The sequence below is a fragment of the Cryptotermes secundus genome, unplaced genomic scaffold, assembly GCF_002891405.2.
Source record: "Cryptotermes secundus unplaced genomic scaffold, Csec_1.0 scaffold180, whole genome shotgun sequence".
Lineage (NCBI taxonomy): Eukaryota > Metazoa > Arthropoda > Insecta > Blattodea > Kalotermitidae > Cryptotermes > Cryptotermes secundus.
This window is the reverse complement of record NW_019718619.1, coordinates 70071-97579: the sequence shown is the minus strand read 5'-3', so window position 1 is coordinate 97579 and position 27509 is coordinate 70071. Positions and strand designations below refer to the sequence as shown.

General features: G+C 36.5%; 1 protein-coding gene and 1 long non-coding RNA gene across 2 annotated transcripts; one reads left to right on the top strand and one right to left on the bottom strand.

The window, feature by feature from the left end:
- Positions 1–2418: 2418 nt before the first annotated feature.
- Positions 2419–24082, bottom strand: LOC111861928 (probable phosphoserine aminotransferase). Its single transcript, XM_023846902.2, has 9 exons — positions 23775–24082; positions 17812–17942; positions 15537–15652; positions 15289–15450; positions 13910–13993; positions 5274–5283; positions 4054–4224; positions 3138–3404; positions 2419–2884 (listed from the first exon to the last, which is right to left on the bottom strand). Exons 1-9 carry the CDS (start codon positions 23844–23846, stop codon positions 2779–2781), a joined length of 1119 nt encoding a protein of 372 aa, XP_023702670.1. The 5' UTR covers positions 23847–24082; the 3' UTR covers positions 2419–2778.
- LOC117282142 lies at positions 23863–27509 on the top strand. The gene is made up of 2 exons (XR_004512775.1): positions 23863–23951; positions 26019–27509. It is a non-coding gene; the product is annotated as an uncharacterized LOC117282142 (long non-coding RNA).

Genomic DNA, 27509 nt, shown 5'->3' with positions numbered 1-27509 from the left:
GACTTTTTTTTGTTTCCTCGAATGAAAAGAGACATGAAAGGAAAAAACGATGGAGGCGCTGTCAAGCATCTCAAAAGATGAATTTAGACAATGTTTTGAAAAATGGAATAAAAGACTAGACAAATGTATTAGTGTAAGTGGAGAGTACTTTGAAGGGGATTGAAGGTTTGTGCTTCAAATTTGAATAAATAAGTTTAAAAAAAAATAAGTTCGGTTTCTTTTGGGTACCCCCTCGTATATATATATTACATTTCTTTCAGTGCATAAAAGCATGGTGAATTCTGAAATATTATTAATTCCCTGTTCATACAGTATGTAGGCCTGGTTTTGAATTCATTCAGTCTGAATAAGCATCCGCATAGTTGAATGTTTATTGTAAGGGAAGGGTTCATCATTGACTCAATAATTCAGCTTGTCTAAAATAAGGCACCTCCAGAATTAGTCTGCAGAGTATCACTTCCCTTTCTCACTTTAGCCATAACTTTGTTAATAAGTAATTTGAAGAGTGGATATTAGTGCCTCATTTATCATTCCTTCTGCTTGTTAAATATATACAGTAAGGTAGATTAAGTCTTCTTTTAAAGTAATTTGCAGCTTAGGTTCCAACCTTGCCTGATGATGGAAGTCAGCTCACGTTCTAAGACATTGCATTTTGAGAATAAATATGGGCCAGCATAATTATAACCTTTCTGAGTTATTGTACTTCTGCATTTTGGCAAGAAACTTTATGTACCCTGTTTCAGTGGTGATATGTTTTTCATCTCAAACCACATGTATTATAAACAGGACAAGATACAGGGACTTTCTTTTTAACTATCCTTATTTGTTCCATGTATAGAAAGAAGTTGTATGAAAGAAAATTATCAAGAGGATTTTAGGCCCTTTTCACCTCTATGAAGTGCAGTTCACATACTTACCCATTATAAGGCATCAAGCAACCTCTGTAGGTACAAGTAGACTCCTGGTTCAGTATCACATACTTACACAATGTCTGTCTAAAGTATTACAACTGTCTAAAAATACTCTTGACTATTGTATATTAATTCAAAACCTGGGCTATCAAAATCCACTCCTTTCTTCTCCATCCCAAGATTAAGTCATAAGACAGCTCAGTCTGGCACTGAGTCTTCTGTCATGCAGCTTCTAAACAAACTTAGGCCCTGCTGCTTATCAGCAGACCTATGTGTTGACTGACCACTCACAAAAAGCCAAGTATAACTATGCCATCAGTTCTACTTGGAAACACTATAAATCTTGCTATGCTTAAACTCTTCACTGCTGAAAAATTTTAAGACACATGCCACATGTATTGTTCTCTGAACTGTGACTTAATGCATTTAAAGCTGCTTCCTCCCCTGACCCCCCCATTAACAACTGTATTTCAAAAAGAGTTATGCAACTGCATTCTGTACATAACTTTGCTGACTGCTGATAGCTACATATTTATAATGTTTGAATGATTATACTGCAGTTCTGAATAATAATAATATTCAATTTCCTTTATTCAGAACAGTCTTGCAACCACCAATAGTCTAACATCAAATGTCACAATCAAGTGGCTCGTCCCCATACTTGGTCCCAAGTACAAATCCCAGACTGGATGTCCTCATTGAGGCTTGTCATGATTTTCCTCAGTCAGAAGATCAAATTCTATAATACTACCTTAAATTGACCAATGGTTGCTCTCCTCTAAAACCTTTTCCAGTTCAGTATTCATTACACTTATCAATCAGTTTGGTATAATATTGGACAATGAAAATCACTGTAATGTGGATGGCCAGAGCATTGCTAGGTAACAGACTGGTAAAAGCCCGTGACCGAATACACACAAGGCAATAATGGAAGGTGTGACTCAGTGGAGGAATGTTATTGCGCGTTGCTGGGCAATGGCACACCAATTAATATATTGGCTATGAATTATGTAACTTGTGTTCTGTGTGGTCTTCCTTATGCACCAATAGAACTGACTGCTCTGTGCATGGTTCGTGTGGAGGCTATATAACAAGTATCTGTTATGGTTTAGACAAGACTGAGAGCCTAGTGCAGAGTACTTGTAAGAGAAGTGAATGCAGTCAGTCAGTGCTGAGTTCTCGGTAGAAGATATCCACGAAGTTTGTTGTAGAAGAAGAATAAGAAGTCGGCCTGTGAAGACTTGGCGTGTGATTAGAAGATTGAGTCACAGTGAGGCTGTTTTACTCCATTACCAGTAGTGAAGGCTGAGGATCCTAGTGAATGTGTAACAGTGAACTGTAAATTGTGGAAATCAACAATAGTGCTGTATTTAAATGTGACTAAGGAGAATTTGTAACCAAAGTGCTAATGAATCCAATCATCCGAACTAGAACCCATCATTTTTGTCATGCGTACCACCCTACATGTGACAGTATTGTTAAATATACCAAAAATAATTAAACATGATAGTCTGACCAAGAAGTTTAATTACATAGCCAAGAACAGAACATGATGTACTCATAGTTGCCAACTAAGGAATAATTTGAGTTTTGGATTAGACATAATTGTAAATCAGTCACATCTTTTTTATATATTCCAATGTATAAGCCAAGCTGAGAAATACAAGAATCTTAACATAAATTCTTATTCTGATTTATGCAAGACAGCCAAACTGAAAAGAAATGCATCTGGAGAGTTATAATAGTGAGGTAAAGAGTTATGAGGGACTTCACTCTTTCAAAAAATTGCAATATTTTTTAGTTGTAAATAGTGTGTAAGATTTAGTACCATAATACAGAAGAAATATAGATGCATGAATACAGATAATTACTTCTTATGAGTCTGGTAGAACTCTTTCATGTATGCTCCTAATACCTCAGTATTTTCCACTGTTACTGCATTGTACAGTGATGCTCGTATTCCACCTACTGACCTGAAAATTAAATAACAGTTATAATTTCATGTGACATACTATCGTGTTTAACTTCATGCTCATACACTACCAAGAAATCTAGAAATAAGTAAAAGACATTACTTTATTAAACTGAGGCTTCATATTTGCCTATTAAATATAAAAGTGTTAACAGATGAGTCACCTGCATAGGGAAATTTAATAACTGTTTACAATTAGCAATTTGAGGGAACTGTTTTGTTTGCAAAATTTTTTTCCTTATATGCCATCATACCTGTGCCCTTTGAGCTGTAACATTCCCAGTTTCTGTGCCCCAGAGAGGAATTCCTTCTCCAAATCATCATTTCCATTTGGTCCACCAACACGGAATGGAATGTTCATCCGGCTGCGAACAGTATCCTTTACAGGACAATAGTAGAAATTGTTGGAAGAAGAAATAATATCATAGATAATGCCACTCTTCTTTATTGCCCTTTCTTGCATCCCTTCAACACCTCCATTTCTCTTGATCCATTTGAATACCAGTCCCATGACATATATCCTGTATTACAAACCACACTGATATTAGAGTTTAATGTTTCAACTGTAGCCTTTCACACTGAACACCATGCAGTCTCTAAGAAGGCACGGCTAGAAATTAAAATTTTCGATCTGTTTATAGTTTGGGAAGACAACTAGTATTGTTTGTTCATGGTATGTAAAATTAAGATAAATGAAATTGAACCACAAAGATTGTAGACTGGTGTGGATATTGAAAAAAATGTAAAATGATAAAATATGAGATGCAATTCCACTGTAAACCATCATGTTTACTGACATGGCTGCAGATAATCCTGTGCAAGCACTGGAATTTCTTAAATTCTACTTAGTTTAAGGTAAGGTGCTACACTGGATGATAAATGAAAACAAAGTTTTCTGATTGCAGCAGAACTAGTTGTGGTGCCTCACGCTTACTCATGTTGAGCTCATAATTCCATCCCATTTCAGGCTAGGTTTCCCAAGTGGATTTCAGTTGTGTCCATGGGTTGTTACTCCAGCCAATAATAGGATAGAACCCAGAAAAAAATTATGAATATTTCCACTTTAATTCTTGTAAATTCGGGTCTCTGTTCATGCTAAAGTGAGCATCAGTTCCTCAAGAAACAAAGAATAAAATAGACTATGGTGACTGTACTTCTTAATGATCTTACGAGAAAGTTGGAGGTGTGTTGTGAACAGAGTTGTCCTTTGCCATGATACTAAAATCCAGAATAGTGGGGCAGGTGACAGCTGCCTTTCCCAGTAGATCTTCTCTTACGATCACTAATGTTACTCCAGCAGGACCAATGTTTTTTTGGGCTCCAGCAAATATCGCTCCAAACTGCAGACATAAGCAATCATGTATCTATTGAATAAACTATACTTTAATTTCATATTATAGGGAATTATATCCCTGTATTAGTATTATTGCATTTCAGTATCATATGTGTATAAACTATTTATTATAAGATCTGTCCACAAAATTTCTGTATAAGTTGCATAATTTGTAATGCTTTTGCTTTACATGTTTTGGAAATTTATAGTCATAATCAGTTAAATCATTTACTTCAACACTCTCCTTTTTCTGCTATTATTCCCAAACATTGGCCAATGCTTAAAATTTTTTAGGGGGAAGGTCATATGCATCATAGTGCTAATGCCAGGTTCAGCTCATAAAATACATTATGTTCAAATCAATTTTAATTATAACTAGCTGTACCCAGCCACGTGTTGCTGTGGCAGATCGAGTGAATTAAAAAATTTTGTTGGATAATTAACCGCTTCATCTGCTTCCACAACAGTGTTGACGGACTTGTATGTGACTGCCTCGCAGTGAATGTTAGACTGAATGATATTGTTAAGTTTGTAGACGTCTTTGTTCTTGGCCGCAAGAATAGCTCGTTCACTCAGCCAATCGTGATTCTTATAATTGGTTTGAATATTGGGAAATACTTTTTCAATCAATTCTTCTTTTGACGCCACTAAATTGCAGAAGTTATGAGGCAACGAAATTCGTCCTGAGGTCAGATCAACCAGCACCTTTCCGTTCCCAATTTCCAGCAATTGGTGTGAGAATATCTCAGCTGATCGATCGTTTTGCAGCTGGACACGCATATCTGTAGTTAATTTTAATGTCTTTACATGTCGCCACAAAGTAGAGTATTTCAGGCAAGCATTTATTTCGTCCCCTGGTGTCAATCGAGGAATTACAGGTAATGTTTGCCTGAAATCTCCTGCAAGTAATATTAATGCATTCCCAAATGGTCTGATGTTTCAACGCAAATCTTGCAATGATCGATGAAGAGCCTCGAGCGATTTTTTGTGCGCCATTGTGCATTCATCCCAAACAATAAGTTTGCATTTCTGCAATACCTTTCCCATGCCTGATCCTTTGGAAATGTTGCACGTGGGAGTTTCAATTAATTGCATGTTCAATGGCAATTTCAAAGCGGAATGAGCAGTTCTTCCACCTGGTAGCAACGTCGCAGCTATTCCGGACGACGCAAGAGCTAAGGCTATGTCATTTTGGGATCGAATTGCTGCCAGAATCAATCTAATTAGGAACGTTTTACCAGTTCCTCTTGGCGCATCTAAGAAGAAGATTTCTGCAACCCCGTTATTGACAGTTTGCATGATTTGATCGTAAATGCCTTTTTGCTCAAGTGTTAGCTTAGGAATATTTCATTGCACATACAACAAAAGATCACCCATGCTGTAATTTTGTTCACGACGCAATTCTACATTGAACGAAGCAGCAGCAGATCAATTCGGTGATGGCATTCCCAATTGACTGAGAACTTTGTTCGCAATTTCTAAGCACAAATCTTCAATCATTATCAACGCTTCGTTGCAGATTTCTGCTGTGAAATCCATGTTCATATTGGAATTTTCCTTGCGTATTCGATGGAAAATATCTTCAGCCATGTGCAATTTATATTTCTCCCATAACTCTGTTGGAGATGAAGGAGAGCAGGGGGTCAATATGATTGCAATTAATGCACGATTTTGATGTGGATGTGACGCGTTGCACGTGTCAGTAATGCATGTAGCGTGTTTGGGTATGTCACGCTACAAATAACTTTACGTCGTATTAATTATAGCGAATCTTTATTGTAATTCACTTGCATACTTTACAATTATCGCCACTTGCAGTATTAGAGTTACTGGTTACACAATCTCTCGGCCAATACTTCTGTATCTCTTGGCGTCTAGGTTCCAACCTTCTTCAGCGGCAGCTATTCCAAGACTGACTGGGCGAATGAATTCAACCCCCTTTTATACCCTCGGCCATTGCTATGCAAATGAGCCTTTGTCATAACCGCGGAAATGCTGCTTTCTTGATTCCGCAATTCCTACGCAATGACCCATTGTTATTGCGTTGTCTCTGTGGGAACGCTCAGTGTATTCGTTGTAACCGTGGAGATTCGATACAGTATCGCTATTGTTACTTCCTATGCAACGGTCTGTTCTAGCGTTTCCATAGGGGTGACTCTTCTGAATTCCAAATTCCAATTCTGTTTTTCAAAAGAAGCTTGTTTTTACCTGTCACAGGTGTGACATCTATATGATAGGTATATAAAAACACGCGCGCATTCGAATGCAATGTTGTGTCAAAATTTCGAAGCAATCGGTGAAGAACTTTCAGAGATTTAGGATCCTGAACAAACGAACATTTACATCTTTATTTATAAGGATTAAGTTAAAACAAATTAAATATATTACATTGATTATTTACTACTGTTTGAATTTAATTGGATTTTAGGTCACCCATATGCGGTCCCTGTTTCATATCACAGTATAATTTTATATGTTAACATATTTATTTATTATTAAAATTTTTGTAGCTGTTATTGCTACTGGATCACAGTATAATGTGGTCTTCACTTTCATGATATGAAAAATGAATCTGTTATTAGTGAATATTCTTACTTATGTGTGAAGTTCCTGTTCCTTAAAACACACTTCATCCTGAACATATGAATGGCATAAAATCTGTTTATTTTTATTCTCATTTACTTGGTTTTCTCTCTTTTTTGTTTGGGATGTGTAATGTGCATTTAATATTCATTCTTAAGATCAACTACACACAGCATTGTAAGTTAAGTATGGTTTGTTCATAAGCTTAGATACTTGAATTACTGCTAATTACATTATTTCTTACGAGGAAAAAGAATGTTCTGACTTAAGAATGACTCAACTTATGAAAGGGGCTTTGGAACATAAGTCAGTGATGAAGTGCACAGTGCTTCAAGATGTGACCTTCAATTTATAAATCCTGAATTTATTTTATACCCTTTAATACAAGTTTCTAATATACACGTATGCCCATAATATTCCATCATTCCATAATAAAAAGTACTCAAAAGCAGTATTCCTATTTTGAATATACAAGGTTACCTACATTAAGAGCAAATCCTTGATATTTTTCAGCTTCAAAAGAGTGTTTTGCAGAAATGTGTGCATATATGAATGTTTGTTCCTGCATGCCTGGGCGTTGCAAGAAGACCATAAACATATAAAGTAATCCATCTACTAATTTGAATTGTTGATGGAGTACACAACACACAACGCGTAAGACACATCCGACCAAAAGCATACACAACCTCAAGTTGACGATTCCCATCACCGGGACGAATCAACAAGAAGGAGCCAAATTTTATTTCAAATGTTTTAAGCTTTTAAATATTTTAACATTGACGGCTCAATTTGAGGGCATTCTTTGGATGGAATGCAAGAGGTGTACATGCATTCAACGTTACTAGAAAGTGTTGTGCTTTTACACTCCGACATCTGTAGCAGATCACGCAGCTTACATACTGTGTACAATACAACGCCAGTGGTTTCATGTGTTTGTAACGTGCCTCTGATGATCATTTCTTTTGAACCGAAACATGTAAGGCGAGTGAAATAAATAAGTGACCTAAGAACGTTGTTACACTCGACGGATTATTCATTGACAATTTGTAATCCATCTACCACTATTTCATCACTAGGTAACCATACATATCTTGAAGTGCAAAGTGATAGATTATTGATTTATATGTATTACCAAACAGCATCACAGCACTAAATACTAAAAAAGCCATATGATGTGCAACCTTTTATTTTTATAAATTATATTTAGTAAGTAAGAGTAATTAACTGCTTCTAATAGTGCAATAACTTTCATGTATATAAAGAGGCTGAGTGACCTATTTTATTTGGCACAGTGTTTATAAATATAGTGGTTTGGGCATGATGCTGACCAGTCACATCCATCTAGTGCCAATATGAAAAATGGCGCAGCTATACCTCCACTCCCCATTCATCTTCATGGTGTGGTGTTAATTAAGTACGTAGCACGTCCACAAAGTAAGTTTCCCACTCATCCCACAGCTAGCAAACCTTATATTGCGCGAAGCAACTGCGCGTATGTGATAGAGCAATGACGTAGCATGGCGCATGCACAAATGGAATTTCCCACGTTCCCACAGTAGCATCGTCGCAGCTGTTGAAGATGGAGGCTCTTATTACAACTCCCGCCGACTGTGAAGTGCAGTCAGTGATAAAGTTTTTGAATGCACAGAGCATAGCGCCGATCGAAATTCATCGTCAGCTGTGCCGGGTCTATGGGCCTAACGTCATGAGCAAGCAGATGGTGCATCGCTGGTGCAGACAATTTTCAGCAGGTCGACAAAGTGTGCATGATGAGAAGCGCAGTGGGCGGCCATTCATCATTACAGGCGACCTGGTGGAGCTTGTGCGGGAACGCATTATGGAGAACTGTCGCATCACAATTACGGAACTCAGCAGTCATGTCCTGCAGATTTCCCGCTCCTTGTTGCACGAAATTGTCACAGAGCACCTGTTGTTCAGGAAATTATGCGCCAGGTGGGTGCTGAAGCAACTGACACCAGAACACAAAACAAAGCGCATGGAGTCAGCATTGACCTTTCTGCAGCGGTACCATGATGACGGCAACGAGTTTCTGGACCAGATCATCACAGGTGATGAAACGTGGATTGCACACATTAACCCAGAAACCAAGCAGCAGTCAATGCATTGGCGTCACAGTGGATCTTCCTGGAAGACGAAATTCAAGCAGACGTTGTCAGCACGGAAAGTGATGTGCACGGTAATCTGGGACAGACGGGGCGTTCTCCATGTCGACTTCCTGACCAGAGGTGAGACGGTGAATGCTGAGCGTTACTGTGAAACACTGCAGAAATTGCGACAGGCCATTCAGAATAAGCGGCACGGGATGCTTAGTGCCGGTATTGTCTTCCTGCACGATAACACTAGGCCGCACATGGCTTGACGGACAGCAAGTCTCCTGCAGGAGTTCAGCTGGGAGGTGTTTAATCATCCACCCTACAGCCCGGACCTCGCTCCCAGTGATTTCCATCTCTTCCTACACCTCAAGAAATTCCTGTCCGGTGAGCGTCAGCATTTTGAGAATGACAGAGAGGCGGAGATGGTTGTCACACAGTGGTTCCAATCCCAGGCAGCAGACTTCTATGACACAGGTATTCAAAAGTTGGTCCCACGGTATGACAAATGTCTCAATTCCGGTGGCGATTATGTTGAAAAATAGCTGAACACTTGCTGTATCTGTTGCAATAAATATTTCCATGAAATTGTGTTTTGTATCTGTAAACGGCCCCAGGGAAACTTACTTTGTGGACGAGCCTTGTACATGGACAACTACATTACATTATTTATGCATATTATTAAATGTGTGTAACACAATAAATGAGCAGTTTATTTGAAGTCAAACCCTGGCAGAAAAAAGTACTTCACCAGTTCTTGATAAATTAACACTTCACTGGAGCAACACTAAAAATTCACGAAAACATTTTTATTTGAGTAAACTGGAAAGGCATTTGATGCTTTACTTCCATGCTTTTTACATGCATCAGTGCTGCCTAGACACACGCGCACACAAACTCCATGGCCTGTAGTCTGCAAGCGAACTATACTGACCGAGTGACCGCTGCTTGTTGGCAAAGTTAGTGCCAACTTTAGCAGACAGAGGGTGTCACATGGTCAGTGCAATGGATCTCGATTTTCTAGACCAGAGTCACTATTTCTTTGAAATGGCTCCTCAATTATCCTCACGAGGCTGAGTGGGCCCTGTTCCAGACCCTCTACTTCTCAGAAAATCTGGTAGCGCCAGGAATTGAGCACGGGACCTCTGGATACATAGCCAGGAACTCTAGACTATGCACAAGCACATACACACACACACACACACAGATATATATATATCTGTACATAACAGACTTAAATAATATTGACCTCTATATTAATTTGTGAGCTATTTCAAAATGCAAAGCTATCTTAATATAGACCATGAAGACTAAAAGGGAACAGAGTTGGAGATTAATCTTCGGCTTGAGGGTTCACTTGTGGAGGTCGGCACGGCCCACATTGATGCGACTGATGTCTCTTCAATATTGAGGAGCAAACATACTGTCCATGGTTTGCATCTTAATCCTCGAGGCAAGGACAAGCTGACGCGACTCATTGCAGAGAGCATTAAGGGCAGACACATTCCAGTTGTCATGGGTGTTCAGAATCATTTTTTAGGATAAAGAGTGCAAGTAAAGTTTATCAAGTAAAAGAAATTGCAAAAGAAACTAATCTTTCAGACAATAATGTTAGTGAACCAATAGAAATCAGAAAAGGTAATTGCAGTCTACTAAATTCAGTGAATAATAAAGTACTAAGAATATTCCATCAGAATATAAGAGGATTGAGAAACAAAACAAATGAACTAATAAGCTCCATGAATTCAAATCTTCCACACATACTGTGCCTTACTGAACATCACATGAAACAGCTGGAATTAGAACATCTTCACTTAGAAAATTATAATTTAGGTGCTAGATACTGTAGGAAAACACTGGAGAAAGGAGGAGTGAGTATTTTTGTACACAAAAACCTAAAATTTACTAAAATAAATTTAGAAGATTATTGCAAAGACCAGGATCTGGAAGCATGTGCTCTAAAGTTAGACTCTCCTTTTTCAAATATTTGTATACTGACTTTATATAGAGCCCCATCTGGAAACTTCAATCACTTTTTAAATAGATTAGAAACCATCCTAAATGTACTGCATGGTTCAAAAGTTGAATTTATAATTTGTGGTGATATAAATATAAACTATCTCATCGACAGTAATAGGAAACTAAATTTAGACTCTTTGTTATCATCTTACAATCTCTCCAGTACTGTTAACTTTCCCACAAGAGTTCAAAATAATTCTAGTTCAGCGATAGATAATATATTCATTGATAACTCAAAATTAAGAGACTATACTGTAGGACCCTTTATAAATGGCTTATCCGATCATGATGCTCAACTCATAGAAATAAATAATATTGACTTTCAGCCCAGTAATCAACAATATAAAACAGTAAGGAAAATCAACAAGCATACGATGGCAGATTTTGTCACAAAATTAAGTAATGAATCGTGGGACAATGTATTTGACAGCAGTAATATTGATTCTAAATTTAATTGCTTTCTGAACACATACTTGAGGATCTTTTATTCAAGCTTTCCCTTAAAAATAGTCAAAAATGAAAATAAAAACAAATCCACCTGGATAACAATTGGAATAAAAACTTCATGTAAACACAAAAGACAACTATATTTGGCCAGTAGGGACAGTAATGATCCAAGACTAAAAAGTCACTACAAAATGTACTGTAAAATTTTGTCAAAAGTCATTAAAGAAGCCAAACAGAATAACTATAACAGCCAAATTCTAAAATCAAACAATAAAATTAAAACCACCTGGGATATTGTGAAAGTTGAATCAGGAAAGAAATCTGTTAATGAAGACGTACAAAGTTTGAATATTGAAGGGAAGTCCACTAACAATCCACAAGCTATCGCAAGTGCATTTAATGAATATTTCCTTTCATTAGCTGAGAAAACATATTCCAATAATAATAATAATAATAATAATAATAATAATAATAATAATAATAATAATCCAATATACTATCTGTCTCGTGCCTTTAACAATTCATTTCCAAATATCAATCTCAAATTCTCAACAAGGAAGGAAATTGAAAACATTATTAAATCCCTTAAGCCCAAAAATTCACATGGATATGATGAAATCTCTACCAAATTACTTAAAGCAAGCTCTGTTTACATCAGTTCACCCTTGAATCATCTATGTAATAAATCTTTATCATCAGGTACTTTTCCTCAACGCTTAAAATACGCTGTAATGAAACCACTTTTTAAAAAAGGAGAGAGAAAATGCATCTCTAATTACAGACCAATATCCATATTGACTTCATTCTCAAAAGTCTTTGAAAAAGTTATGTATAATAGACTACTTGAACACTTAAATTCTAACAACATATTAGTCAAAGAGCAATTTGGATTTAGGAAAGACCTAACAACAGAAAAAGCAACCTATGAACTAACTAACGATATTTTAAGTGCTCTCAATGACAGATTAATTGTGGGAGGGATTTTCTGTGATCTAGCAAAAGCTTTCGATTGTGTTAATCATGATATCTTACTATCGAAATTAAATTTCTATGGAATAACTGGCAAAGCTAATGAATGGATCAAATCATACCTCAAAAACAGGTATCAAAGAGTTGAAATAAATAATAAAAACTCCAGTCATAATGCATTTTCAAACTGGGGAATTATAAAGCACGGTGTTCCACAAGGATCAATTTTAGGTCCCTTACTTTTTCTTCTCTACATAAATGATCTATCTAAAACCATCAACAATAAATCTAAACCAATTCTATATGCAGATGACACTAGTATAATATTTAAGAACTCTAAATTTGAAAACTTTAAAAATGACATAAATATTGTATTTGAAGCCTTAAACAGATGGTTCGAAGCCAATTTACTCTCATTAAATTTTGATAAAACCCATTACATATCATTCACAACTAAAAACAACCACCAAATTGATCTGGACATCAGTTATGCCAACAAATTAATCTGTAAAGTACTTGATACAAAATTCCTTGGAATACATGTAGACAGTACACTGTCTTGGAAAATACATATTGAACAAATTATACCTAAATTAAATGCAGCTTGCTATGCGATGAGATCAATTAAGCCTTTTATGTCACAGGAAACATTGAAGATGGTTTACCATGCCTACTTTCATTCTATTATGAACTATGGATTAATATTTTGGGGGAACTCTTCACATAGTGTAATAATTTTTAAAATACAAAAGAATATAATTAGAATCATTACAGGATGTAGAAGTAGAGATTCATGTAGAGAATTATTTAAGAAATTAAAAATTCTACCTCTTCAATCGCAATACATATTATCGCTTCTCTTATTTGTTGTTTACAACAAAGATAAATTCAAATTAAATTCTGATGTCTATAACATGAATACTAGACAAAAATATAACTTCCACCTACCCTCATCAACTTTATCAGTATATCAAAAAGGAGTCTACTTTACTGGCATAAAAGTGTTCAACAATCTGCCACAAAGTATTAAAAACTTGGGCAATGATACTAAAAAGTTTAAATCAGAGTTAAAGAATTATCTACATGCTCATTCCTTCTACTCTTTAGATGAATACTTCAATGTAAATAGAGAATGATGTAAAATTAAGTTATATTAATTTTTAAGCTAAAATTGCCTGTACTTATGTATGTAACATTTTGACTTGTTCTGTATCCAAAGGTACTAACCTGCTTAGGATTTATAGAATGTAAATAAATTCAATTCAAAAAAATTCTTAACCCTGGCACCAGATGACACAAGGTGGTCAGGTTCGCATTCCAGCTATCGTTACACCCAAGGAAACAATGACTCCATTTTCTAACATTTTATTGGCTGAGAAGTCATAGCTTCCCCTAAGATACATTTTGAGATTTAGACAATATAAATATTTCAGCTGACAGCACCATATAATGTTTGGTAGTAAATGACAGTACACTTATAAACTTCCTGTAACTCATATGTTACATACGTTTCTACCAAGAAATGATGTACATTTGTTGAATCAGTACATCAGTACAGCCTACANCAAGGGCCTGGATAGTATATTAGAAGACATATCAGCCACAAGAGGAATACCTCCAGTATCTGGGATAAAAGGAAATTCCACTCCTGCAATGAAGGAAAAGGGACAATGAAAGGAACTTCTAACTGCAACAAAAATTCATCAATATAAATACAGTGTGCTCTTATCTTTCCAGTGACTTATTCCACATATTTATCTCATTTGTTTGTTATATTATGAAATAATTCCCTGTGTTTACAATTTTATAATCCCAATATTAATACTAAATCATCATGTCTTATATTTTCTACATGAATATTCTTAATTATATTTAATCATTATTGTATTTTTATTTTTTAGGTTTGATATGAAAAAGATAATTTTGCAACTTTAATTTCAAACAAATTATTACAATTTCTTAATTTTGGAAATTTTTTCTGGAAAAGTTTTGAAAACATAATTAAGTAAAATTAGGATTAAATTCCACAAAGCAGGACAATGTTATTTTTAATAAAAACAAAACAGAGCCTTTACATATTTCAGCCAAAGATCACAGTTTGTTATTTGTTATTACTTTTAACAGAGCATTTTAATACTAGTGTTTTACCCATAAAAGACAATGCATGCATGCATGTAATATGTGTGACACATTTCCACTGAAGTGTTAGTCATCTTCTGATGACAGTCATCATTGGTCAAAACATGTGAAGGCCCTATTTTATATTTAAAAAACACTGTTGCACTGTTGTCTAGCGGTCAGCGTTCCTGGCCACAGATCCAGAGGTCCAGGTTCGATTCCCGGCGCTATCAGATTTTTCTGAAAAGTGGTGGGTCTGGAACAGGGTGCACTCAGCCTCAAGATGATAATTGAGGAGCTATTTCAAGGAAATAGCGACACCCTCTATCCGCAAAAGTTGGCACTAAACTTTGCCGACAAGCGATGGTCGCTCGGTCGGTATAGTTCGCTCGCAGACTAAAAGCACAGTTTATTTTTGTTTGTTTTTGTTATACAGTACAACGGCTGAGGAGAATGCCTACCATAAAGATAAACCTTTGAAAACATGAGGAAGCAAACTGAGACCACAGATCAGGGCCCTGTGATGTGAAGAGGGAGCAGACAAATAAATAAGCCACATATAAACATCAGTTAACTAATTTAGCCATCTGGTATATGTAGAAAACAAACCATTTTTATTGGAAATAGCTTTGTTTTGCTGTCTTTATTTAGCTTTTCTCACAGATTTTTTAGTTTCTTTGGTGCCATATTAAAATTCCTATTGCCTTGTTTACTTTTATAGTAGCACATTTAAAAACTGTTAGTTCATGTGCTGGCTCAGCAGGCCAAGCATTTCATTTTTTAAATTTATGTCCAACTGATAAATGTTAACAAAGATGAACTTACCATGAACAGTCTCATTGGCACAGTAGTAGACATATGAAGCATTAGGGCTAAGATTCCAGGTATTTTGTTCAGGAATGTCCACATAGCTGTCACTTTTGGGCAGGACCATATTCACCTTGCCATACTTCGCTGCCTCCTTGGCTGCCTTTGCTGACCAAGCTCCTATAAAAAGAGCAATATTGATAAGTACATACCATTACATCAAACACAGTCCTTGTCACTATAATATTCCTTTTCTGATAACTTGCCTGTTACAATGTAGTCCGCACAGCCTGTCTCAGACATGAAATTCAATGGTACAGCAGCAAATAGGCCTGTGCCTCCACCCTGCATCAACAGGATCTTGTAATTGTCTGGAATGTTCCTGAAATATGAAAATAAATTGTTACTAAAGCTATTTCATTTTCTAAATTGTTGACTGGGAAACTTCTAAAGTGATAGTGAGAAGTGTCCCAAGACTGCACATGATCTACCAGATTTTTCCCATTGTGGCCTGAGAGCTGAAAGGAAACACTATTTAATTACAAGCATCAGAGGTTGGTAGCACAGAAGCAGTATTAAATTTCTCAGTGATGTTCTTCCATTCAAAAAATTAAAAGTGTAAGCAATAAGAATATTCTTATCTTGTATTATTAATTTGTTAAATAAAAACAAAAATATATGTTTTGTTGCAGCAAAGACAGGGTTTTGAGATTTCTAAATTATCTATCATGAAAAGGGTCTGCTCATCATCGATTTATAGTGTTAATAAAATTTAAATTGTTTTTATCACAGTTCTTTGGGTTCCATAAAATGCTGGGAAGGTCTTGAGCAGCTGCACAATCGGCAGCTTCTCAAGAAGGGCTCAGCTCAGTGAGTGAGTGAGTGAGTGAGTGAGTGAGTGAGTGAGTGAGTGAGTGAGTGAGTGAGTGAGTGAGTGAGTGAGTGAGTGAGTGAGTGAGTGAGTGAGTGAGTGAGTGAGTGAGTGAGTGAGTGAGTGAGTGAGTGAGTGAGTGAGTGAGTGAGTGAGTGAGTGAGTGAGTGAGTGAGTGAGTGAGTGAGTGAGTGAGTGAGTGAGTGAGTGAGTGAGTGAGTGAGTGAGTGAGTGAGTGAGTGAGTGAGTGAGTGAGTGAGTGAGTGAGTGAGTGAGTGAGTGAGTGAGTGAGTGAGTGAGTGAGTGAGTGAGTGAGTGAGTGAGTGAGTGAGTGAGTGAGTGAGTGAGTGAGTGAGTGAGTGAGTGAGTGAGTGAGTGAGTGAGTGAGTGAGTGAGTGAGTGAGTGAGTGAGTGAGTGAGTGAGTGAGTGAGTGAGTGAGTGAGTGAGTGAGTGAGTGAGTGAGTGAGTGAGTGAGTGAGTGAGTGAGTGAGTGAGTGAGTGAGTGAGTGAGTGAGTGAGTGAGTGAGTGAGTGAGTGAGTGAGTGAGTGAGTGAGTGAGTGAGTGAGTGAGTGAGTGAGTGAGTGAGTGAGTGAGTGAGTGAGTGAGTGAGTGAGTGAGTGAGTGAGTGAGTGAGTGAGTGAGTGAGTGAGTGAGTGAGTGAGTGAGTGAGTGAGTGAGTGAGTGAGTGAGTGAGTGAGTGAGTGAGTGAGTGAGTGAGTGAGTGAGTGAGTGAGTGAGTGAGTGAGTGAGTGAGTGAGTGAGTGAGTGAGTGAGTGAGTGAGTGAGTGAGTGAGTGAGTGAGTGAGTGAGTGAGTGAGTGAGTGAGTGAGTGAGTGAGTGAGTGAGTGAGTGAGTGAGTGAGTGAGTGAGTGAGTGAGTGAGTGAGTGAGTGAGTGAGTGAGTGAGTGAGTGAGTGAGTGAGTGAGTGAGTGAGTGAGTGAGTGAGTGAGTGAGTGAGTGAGTGAGTGAGTGAGTGAGTGAGTGAGTGAGTGAGTGAGTGAGTGAGTGAGTGAGTGAGTGAGTGAGTGAGTGAGTGAGTGAGTGAGTGAGTGAGTGAGTGAGTGAGTGAGTGAGTGAGTGAGTGAGTGAGTGAGTGAGTGAGTGAGTGAGTGAGTGATAACACTGGGCTCATACAAAGATTTAAGACTGTCACATTTTAACTTAGTGTTGTCCATATCTGTTAGATTTCAAGCAAAAAGAAGTATTAAGTCATTCTCTACACCCAAGAAATACCCACCATCAGAAAGCTTAATAAATGTAATGGAATAAAAGCACATTTAATAATTATTTGTAGTATGGTTTGCCAGTTTAACAAACAAACAAAAAGCAGCATAAATTTTACACTCTGACAGTCCACAGTAACTCAGTGACTGTGTGAGAGATATCTGGGCTGATATGTTTTCATGTATGTGACAAAGTCTGTCATAAATTCCAAAATAAATTATATAAATTCTGCAAATGCTATTATATGTAATTTGTAAAATAAATAATTGTTCATAAAACAAGGGAACTGTGTAATTTTGACAGCAGATTAGAAGCCTTTTACTTCCACTATAACTCAAAATTTAATGCTGATCTTCTGTTGTAGCTATTTATCACCCATATTCCTTTGAGAAACATAAGTCTCTCAGTAAAATGCTACATGATACTGGCAGTAGATGTACTCACAGTAGGTCTTTGACAACCTGTTGGGCACCATCATTGATGAGAGCATAGTCTGCAGAGCGATGACTCAACTCCATGACACTAATGTTGGTTGTGCCATAATGAATTAATTCTCTTTGTACTTCTTGCAGAACCTGAAATATTGGAAGAACAAATGTTAACTCTATATTATGTCTTTTCAGTTTCCTATTAATTTTTATCTCAGTACTTTACAGTTGATTTCTGATTTACAACTTGTTATTAGCTACAGAACTTCTCTCAAATTAAAGAACAGCTGAGTTCTTCAATAAATTAAGTTCCAAATCACATTCTATGCTCCCTATTGGTGTCCTTGCTATCTATACTGAAAATCCAAATTAGGCCCTCTATGAACATGAAAATTTGCTTACAAATTATTTTGGAGCCATTCAGGACAGAAGAATAACATTTTTATCCATTCTTTTAATTGTTATTAAGAATATATATTTCCTTCTTCAATTTTGATTCTGTTCTAAAAACCATTGGGGGGGGGAGGTGCCAAATTTGTTCCCCCCACCCTTACTGGTGTTCATGGTGCCCACATTTTAAAATTGTAACATCGCCATACAACTTTAGAACAATAATAAAAATGAAGAAAGCAGTCTCCTGGTATGTGGCGCCGTGTATATATTGTGTTAAGCAACGTTTCGGTGGAACGTATCGCCTCTATCTTCAGGGTAGAAGACAAGAAGAAATCCGCGAGCGAACCATCGTGAGCAGGTGCAACAGACGCGATACGTTCCTCCGAAACGTCGGTTAACACAATATATACACGGCGCCACATCCCAGAAGACTGCTTTCTTCATAGTCACTGCCGTGAAAACCTCAAATCTTACTTAATATTAAAGATATTTTCAACGCCAAATTTCACGTAAACAGCTACAAAGTTCATAATGTTATATTTTAGCGTCCTGTTGCACTGATTGTAGCTCATGATTTATTCTGACCGTCTTACAGTGCATACATTTATTCACCTTACTCTTCTCTCTTGCACTACATGTTTCAGCACTAAAGTGCCATCGAAAAGCACCTGAAGATGGCACTTTAGTGCTGAAACATGTAGTGCAAGAGAGAAGAGTAAGGTGAATAAATGTATGCACTGTAAGACGGTCAGAATAAATCATGAGCTACAAAGTTCATTAGTTATTACTAGGGCCCAGATCTTTATGCGCTAAAAACACTTAAAATGTGCACCAAAATCACTTAAAATATGCGCTAAAAAGCAGGAAAATATGCACCAAAAATAAAATAATATTCACTTAAGAAACAGGTCACTTTATTCAGACTCACCTATTTACATGTATCATTCACTGAAGAAAGCAGCATCACAATAGGCAACTAGAAGTCTTCCAATGTTTTCTGGAGACAAACTATGTCTACTGTCCGTCAAAATGAGTTTACAGGCTGAGAATGATCTTTCTACATCAACTGACGTGATTGGACAGTATTTATACATTGGCGCCGAAGGTTCAGAACATTCATTTGGCAAAGATACCCTGATTCCACTCAAGTACTGACTAACTGACTGAATCTTTTTTAGTCCTGGGTTCGAATTCAACACAATTTATAAATCGCATTTTATCGTCTCTCCAATTTCGCCTGGAGCGAAATTCAGTGAACAAGTTGCTTTCTGAACGAGTTCAAGTGAGTCGTGAACGGACTTGGACGTCGTGAAGGAGTGCACCACAAGATTCTAAGATCTCAATGGCTTTTGAAACTGTAGAAAAAATGTGCATGGATAAAATTCACATCTTGATAAACAGTATCACTTCCTAACACCACTTTTGCTTCATGGACACATTCATATTCATCTCCAAGTTTTGCAACCACTTCTTTTACTTGACTGAAATTCTCCTGATAAAATGAAACTGCGGATAACCACGTCCCTGACCTGGTTAGGACAGGTTCAGGTGGCAGAGGAACCTGAGGTAGGCAATCTTTGTAGAACTGGACACGAGCTGGTGCTTTCAGAAACAGTTTTTCCCACTTGCAATTAAATCGTTAACAGCTGGAAACTATGCGCGTATTTTTTCTGCAATACGGTGTAATCCGTGCGCTTAACAGGTTACGTGTATAAGATTTGAATAAAATACTTGTAAGGCCTTTGCTGCTTTCAGCATAAAGGAATCTCCATCTGTGAGTAACACAAGCACCTTACAACAATTATTCTCAATTTCAGATGGCCATAGTAGTCGCAGAGAATCATTTACAACTCTTGTTATTGTGCTATGGTTGGTTTTCTCTAGTACTTTGCAAGCAAGAAGATGAGGTTTGTCGGGTTCGTCTGGATGTAGCTTACCAACTACGAAATTTGCTATGTATCGGCCACATAAGACTGTTGCCTCATCCATCTATATCCAGAATTAGTTCCCTCCGATGTACAATATTTATCCAGAAATGATCGCACAACTGGATTGCTTAATTTATTCCATGGAATGTTGCTGCATACTAAAGCCTTACAAAGATCAGCTGAAACTGTATTAACAGAGGACTTGGGGTTTGACCTGTGTAAGAAGTAGTTGTGCCGGTCACGGTAGCCGAGCGGTCTAAGGCATGCTCTGTCTTCGCTCGCTCGGAAGCCGGGATCGTGGGTTCGAATCCCACTCAGGGCATGGATGTTTGTGTGCGTTTTTCAATGTTTGTGTACAGGTAGAGGCCTTGCGACGAGCTGATCACCCGCCCAAGGAGTACTACTGCTCATTCATTCATTCATTTATTGCATATTCCATAAATCCATATACATAGATATAGAACCAGTCACATAGCTAATATAGTACAATACAAATATAAATACATATGTACAGTTTATAATCAAAAAACAGTGTTACATCACTATACGTAAAATTATGCAATATTAAAATTGTTTATGTTATTATCCTTATTTGTAGGCAAATTTGTTACTAAAGAATTCATCTCATGTGTAAAAAGAGTTTTGCAATAAAAATGTTGTCAACTGAATTTTAAACATTTTCAAGTCATTAGACATAGATTTGGTTTTTGGTGGCAAATGATTAAAGATCTTCACCCCCATGTAACATATTCCTTTTTGGAATTGTGTTAGACTTGTTTGTGGATAATGCAGATCACAGATAGATCTGGTACTACAATTATGCATTTGTGAGTTGAATGTGAATAATTCCTTATTTACTAATAACAAACAGGGAAATCGACAATATATATCGAGCTTGTAGGGGGAGGATATCCAATTCTTGAAACAGACTACGACACGATGTTCTCTTTGTTGTATTTGTCATAATCCTAATTATCCTTTTCTGCATCCTAAACACTTTTATACTATGTGGGGAGTTACCCCAGAATATTAATCCATACGTTATTATAGAATGTACATAGGAAAAATACATCATTTTTAACGTCTCCAGTGGTAAAAAGGATTTAACTGATCGGATTGCAAAGCAGGATCTGTTTAACTTATCAATTACTGCATCAATATGACTTTCCCACGTTAAAAAATTTTCAATTTTTAATCCCAGAAACGATATATTAGAAATACTTGGAATTTCATTGTTTAAATAACTAACCTGAACATTTAAGTTTTTACTATTTTTAGTTCTAAACTGTAGAAAATAAGTTTCTTCATAATTTATTACTAGCTCATTTTTCCTAAACCATTCATTTATCATCTCAAATAATTTATTTATTCTGATTTTGAATTTCGCAGGATTCTTAGCAAAGATAAGGATACTTGTATCGTCTGCAAATAATATTGCTTTGGACAGGTCAGATATAACTTTTGGTAATTCATTTACTTATAGTAAAAAGAGCACTGGGCCTAATACAGAGCCCTGAGTCACTCCGCACTGTATTCCTTTCCATTCAGAACAACATTTACTCCCGTTTTCATACAAAATTACTCTCTGGTATCTTCCTCTTAAATAGGATCTCATAAGTTTCTGAGCAGCTCCTTCAATTCCATAAAATTCCATTTTTGATAGCAATATATCATGATTTACTCGGTCAAAAGCCTTACTCAGATCACAAAAAATTCCACCCGCTATATATTTGTTGTTTTTAAGCCCTACAAATATTCTCCATTAGATTATAAGTAGCTAATGTAGTTGAGTATTTTCTAAAGCCGAATTGCTCCTGCGTTAGCATGTTATGTGTATTTAAGTGTAAAAACATTCTTTTATATATAACTTTTTCAACAATTTTAGAAAAGATTTGGAGTAAAGATATAAGTCTATAATTAGACATGTCGGTTTTATCCCCTTTTTTTGTGTATAGGTATTATTTCAGAATATTTTAAAAGTGCAGGGAATATTCCTGTAGACAATGACTTATTAATTATGTAAGTTAATGGTGATGATATATATGGTGCACTTGCTTTTATTAATTTGGTAGTAATTCCATCGTATCCACAAGCTGCTTTAAGTTTTATAGATCTTATTATCTCTTCTATTTCATTGCTATTAGTTGCTTTTAATACCAATTTCTGAGATGGTTTTGGAAATGAAGTGTATAAATAGTCCATGAACTTGTTATCTGTTTTCACAGTATTATTTGTCCATTTCTTCGTAGAATTGCTTATATCTAAAAAAAAATTATTAAAGTATGTCTAAGATCTAGAAAAACCGAAGTGAACGGAGAAGTTCATGGAGGTAGGCCTAGGCCCACTGGGGCTGTAGTGCCAAAGAAAAAAAAAGTAGTTGTGGTGTGCTGTTCTTCTTCTCCTTATTTTCCATAATATGTGCAGTCGTTCCTGAGTGTTGTTCAAGTTGAAATTTCTTTTCACATTTTACTTCCTTTGCGCACACTTGACAGTACACGACGACACCGTCTGTTGAACAGTCACTTTTACCCCCTACCCACCGAATTTTTAAATATCTACTGCTGCACTTTTCTGTAGGCATTTTCAGTACACGAACACTTTTCTGATGCAGACTATTAAAGAAAAGAGTAACACATTAACTGAAGAGGCTTCTCTCGAGACCAACCCTCTGATGCTACTGTCTGCTGTGGTAGTCAATGGAATGCAGGAAAATCGCTCCCCCTCACTTTCGAAATAGCCAAGCTACCTGCTTGTATTGTAAGTGGTAAAAGTGCCCTTACTCAGAGAGTTGAAAATAGCAACTGGCAAGTGATGTCCAAAACACAGGAAAACCCGATTGTTAGGGAATATTGAAATTATCCTTAATTTCAAACATTTATGCAGAAATATGCTGTTACGTTTAGAATATGCAATAACGACCAAAACCCCTCAAAATTTGCATTTGCATATGCATTTTCAAAAAATCCGGGCCCTAGTTATTACTCTCAGAAAGGAAACTAAATATGGATATTACACAGTCATGTTGGTATTTTATATCATATGTGTGGTACATCCCACAAACGAAAGTTTCGTGTTTTTAAAATCCACGCAAGATTTCGGGGGCTATTGTCACTCCGTCAGAAATTCGAAATGCCGCCATGCTACTGTTACAAACATTTCGGAATTAAAGTTTCAAGGCCTCTTAATGGCATCTTCATACCAAATTTAATAAAAATGCATCAATTTATTGGAAGTGTGTTATGGGGCATAGACATATTATACTATTGGCCTACTTTCTTTTACAAAATATGAAAAACATGTAAAAAAATAATTACAAATGGTATCCCATACGATATTAAACGTCTTGCTAAAATTATGCAACATAAAATTGGCTGTCGGATGCATTCCTTAGAAAATAGGCTGCTACCGGGAATATCATCTTATTCGAATTACATTTAAATTAGCCTATTTGTCCTTGAAAGAATAACGGACCAAACATAGATAGGATAGTTTGGTAAATACATTGATAAATGCGTGGAACGATACAAAAAAGGATAAATATTGCTAAGATACAGTTTTAGTAATTCCTAACTGTAACAACCACCTTCTCTTCAGCGATAACTACTGCCTGCGTAACATTAGTTCAGTGCCTGTACCACAGTGACGTAAAGAAGTTTACCTCCTCTGGTAGTTTGGCTGGACCGGCTCCGAAGTTAATAACAGAAGTCGACGAAGCGTTGTTTACAGACATTGTAACTTTTATCAAGAAAGATCTTCATGCAGGAACACAAACAGTACACGATACAGAGACTCAGCTCCTACAAGCTCCGTTCTATGCTGGCACTGTAATAGAAAAGTAACTACCAGATACTGTATTGTAATTACTATTCAGGTCTTGACGTAGTCTACAGCTAATGACTTTGAACTTGTTTGTCGGCTTTGTCGGTCAGTGTGATTGGTTCCGTGTATATGACGAACGCGACTTACGAAATAGTCGCAGAGAATTACGCGTACATAATATGTTATTTGTATGGATATCGCATTTATCTAATAGCGGCTTAAGATGAACAACAAAACGAGCAACAATTTATTATGTAACTGTGTGGAAGTATAAAAGCAGTATGAATTTCTAAACAAACATATTCTGTGGGTTGCCTGCATTTCTGTTTCATTCAGACATTTTCATGATCATACAATTCCCTTCATACCCAAATGACAAGGTCTAACGAAATTATATGAAATTAATATTTTACACAGAACAACAACCAAAACATTTCCTCCAGCATACAATAAAATGTTCTCCACTGAAAGCTGCCTAAAAATGTTATTCTCTTTCTTTTCTTAAATGTTAATTTCCACGAAACATGGATGGAATAGTATTTTATCAAACATGATAGTTGCTACCTTCCTAAATTCTAGCTTTTATATTCCACACACAAATCACAACATATTTTGATGGCCAAGAATGTGTGGACAGTAGAGAATTAAATATAGCATATATCAGAACTCAACAGGGCTTGAGGTGGGGCGGGATGGCATCACAGTTCTTTTCTAAATGGCTTGAAAGCATCCTGTTACTTCTTTGGCAGTAAATGCAATGTACAATACCCAGGGCTTGAGGTGGGGCGGGATGGCATCCCGGTTCTATTTTCATTCCACCTCAAGCACTGGAACTCAATATGTTTGTAATTTCATTTCATTGGTAGTTCCTAGTACAAGAACCCCTGGTATAAATTCATGCAAAAGAGCAAATGCTCTAATGGGTTAAAAAAATTACACAAAATATTTTTCCATATTTTTTTTAATGCCTAAACATCCTACCACAAGAAAGTGATTATTCAATCTATACACATTGTACATAAAGATTACAAATATGCTATCTAGCTTTCATTTTGTACAGTGTTTCTCATATTGCATAATTTTTTGAAACTCATAGACTGTGTAAACATGAGTAATTTCCACAATACACATTAAATGTACCCTAAAGTCAGTTTCTTGAAATTAGAACCCAATGTGATCTAACACAAGAGTTCTGTTCTACAATAAATTTCAGAATAATATTGTGCAACACATTACAATATTAATTAATGTGACTATGCAGGGACAGAGATTTCTCTTTCCCACTGTGGCCAGATCAGTTCTGGGGCTCACCCTCCAGTGGGTAGTTGAGCCCTTTTCTTTGGGGCGCAAAGCTGTATAGACACAAAGCTAATCATCCACGTCCATCTAGTGCTTAGGTTAAGGATGCATGAAGCTTTACTTTTGCTCAATTAATTCCAGGAGAAACTTTATCTTTGTGTATATCATGTCATTTGGGCATGCAGTAGCATAGTTGGTTGAGGCAGTATGCTACAAGCTGGAAGGTTGCAAGTTTGATTCCTGATGTCATCAGATTTTTCAGCTGATCTAATCCTTCCAACCATAGTATGGCCCTAGGGGTAAAGGGTGGCTGGCACATAAGGCTCACAACCTCACTGCCATCTGTTGCCTCGATGTCTCACGAACCTAGGGGCCTCCACAGCCTGTTACCTTTTGTTTCAACGTATATCATACCATTTCAAACGTCACATTAAAGAAAATATGTCAAATTGCTGTTTAACATCTGAAAACACTTTCAGCTAGACCCAACACAAAATCAGCATATTCTTAATATTTAAAACATATTATTGTTACCAGTAAAAAACCCAGAACCTAACAAATTTTGATCACATAAGATGTGAATGAAAGCATATACACTCCAGAGTAATACAAAGACCCTCTCATTTCAGTGGCAAGTATCACAAAGGTAGTAAAGGGCATCATAATTTCCTAAATGCTTAAGATAACATGTAAAATTATTATAACCTTTTGAAACAGAAACTGTCTCCACAATCATAATTTACTGAAATGGCATTTACAACAAATCACATATAATTCTTTCCAGACTGTTTGGAGAATGCTCACGAAATATGGTACATCGAGTCTAGAAATCAAACATACTCTCTCCTTTACAGTGCCTGTCAGTGAGTCTGTATAACAATTCCATTTGCAGTAGATTTATACTCACTGCTTGAAAACAAATACACTTCAGATGAATGAACTGAAAAAGGCTCAGACAGCATGGAAAAAGAGACCAGGGTATCATAGTTCAGCTTCATGTGCTTCATACTTTCAGTAAGTTCTTTGTTAAATTTGTTCATTCCAACTGAATTACAACTTATTGCAAATCTTCCTTCTATGTTGAATGTAACCTTTCCAATGGATAAAATGAAACATAACCCCCTTTTAAGACATTTCCATACCTAAAAGCCCAGAAAGGTAAGCTTACAACTGAATAAAATCAATCCAAACCATTTTACATTGGTCTACTTTGGTCATTATTCAAACCAGCCATATTTGTTGTAACTTCCCACAGTCTCTTGGCAACAGCAGAATCATATTCCATTTTCAGTTAACAAAAATTACGGTTATGAAAGAAAACCCCTGATTTCCCGTCTAGCTCTTCTGATGTGGCGCAGTAAAGAGTTGTTTGTGCTCCCTGAAAGAATCAAGTTAAATCAGGTTAGTGTTTTGTTTGTATTTTAACAAAACACAGTCTTCAATTTACAACACTGCAAATGAGGTTGGAAAATGACTCCTGAGTTTATCGGGGAGTCCAACTGGCTTAGGCAGCATGGCAGTGTCGTGAAATGGAAACCTTGTATAAATATGCCATTACATCTAGAAGATTTTGAAATGAGTGTTGTTTTCATATGTCAGAAGTAAGTCCCCATCACTAAGATGCAATGTTTTAAGAAACCAAAATTAATTTTCATCATGTGCAATTATACAAAAATAAAGGAAATATTTCCAAAGAGCAATATTTTTCTACTTACCAGTAAGGTAAATGTTTAAAGCTTTGTAAAAATTTAATTCAATAACAAAGTGACACAGTTTTTCCGAATTTCAGTTTATAGTGCTTTAGTTCAGCAAAGAGATACCAACGTAAAAATAATGACATTAAATTTACAACTGCTTAAGTTATGTGAAGTCAGGCTCTGAGTCACATCATTCACATAAATCTGACTTATGGATTTATGATGTTTAAAGATAAATTAAAATATTAAGACACTTTGTATGAGTATAAATGGTTACATTGGACATAACCTAGTATTATTTTTGGTGCAAGGAATGTTTACCTGGACAATCTGAGTTCAAATCCCGACTTGCTAACCACATGCTTAACAGATGGACTAGTCATATGCTAGTACAAATGCAGGTCATTTCAAGTCCTAAATGGCCATTCATATGGTCAACCAAGTTACAAAGCCCCCATTATATGCTGCAGTCCATGGAAGGCTCACTGTAGTATTAATAGCAGTGGAAGACAAGCACATTATTAATCAAAGCTTAAACCAAGATTTCTAACAATAAACACGTGATGTCAAGCGATGAA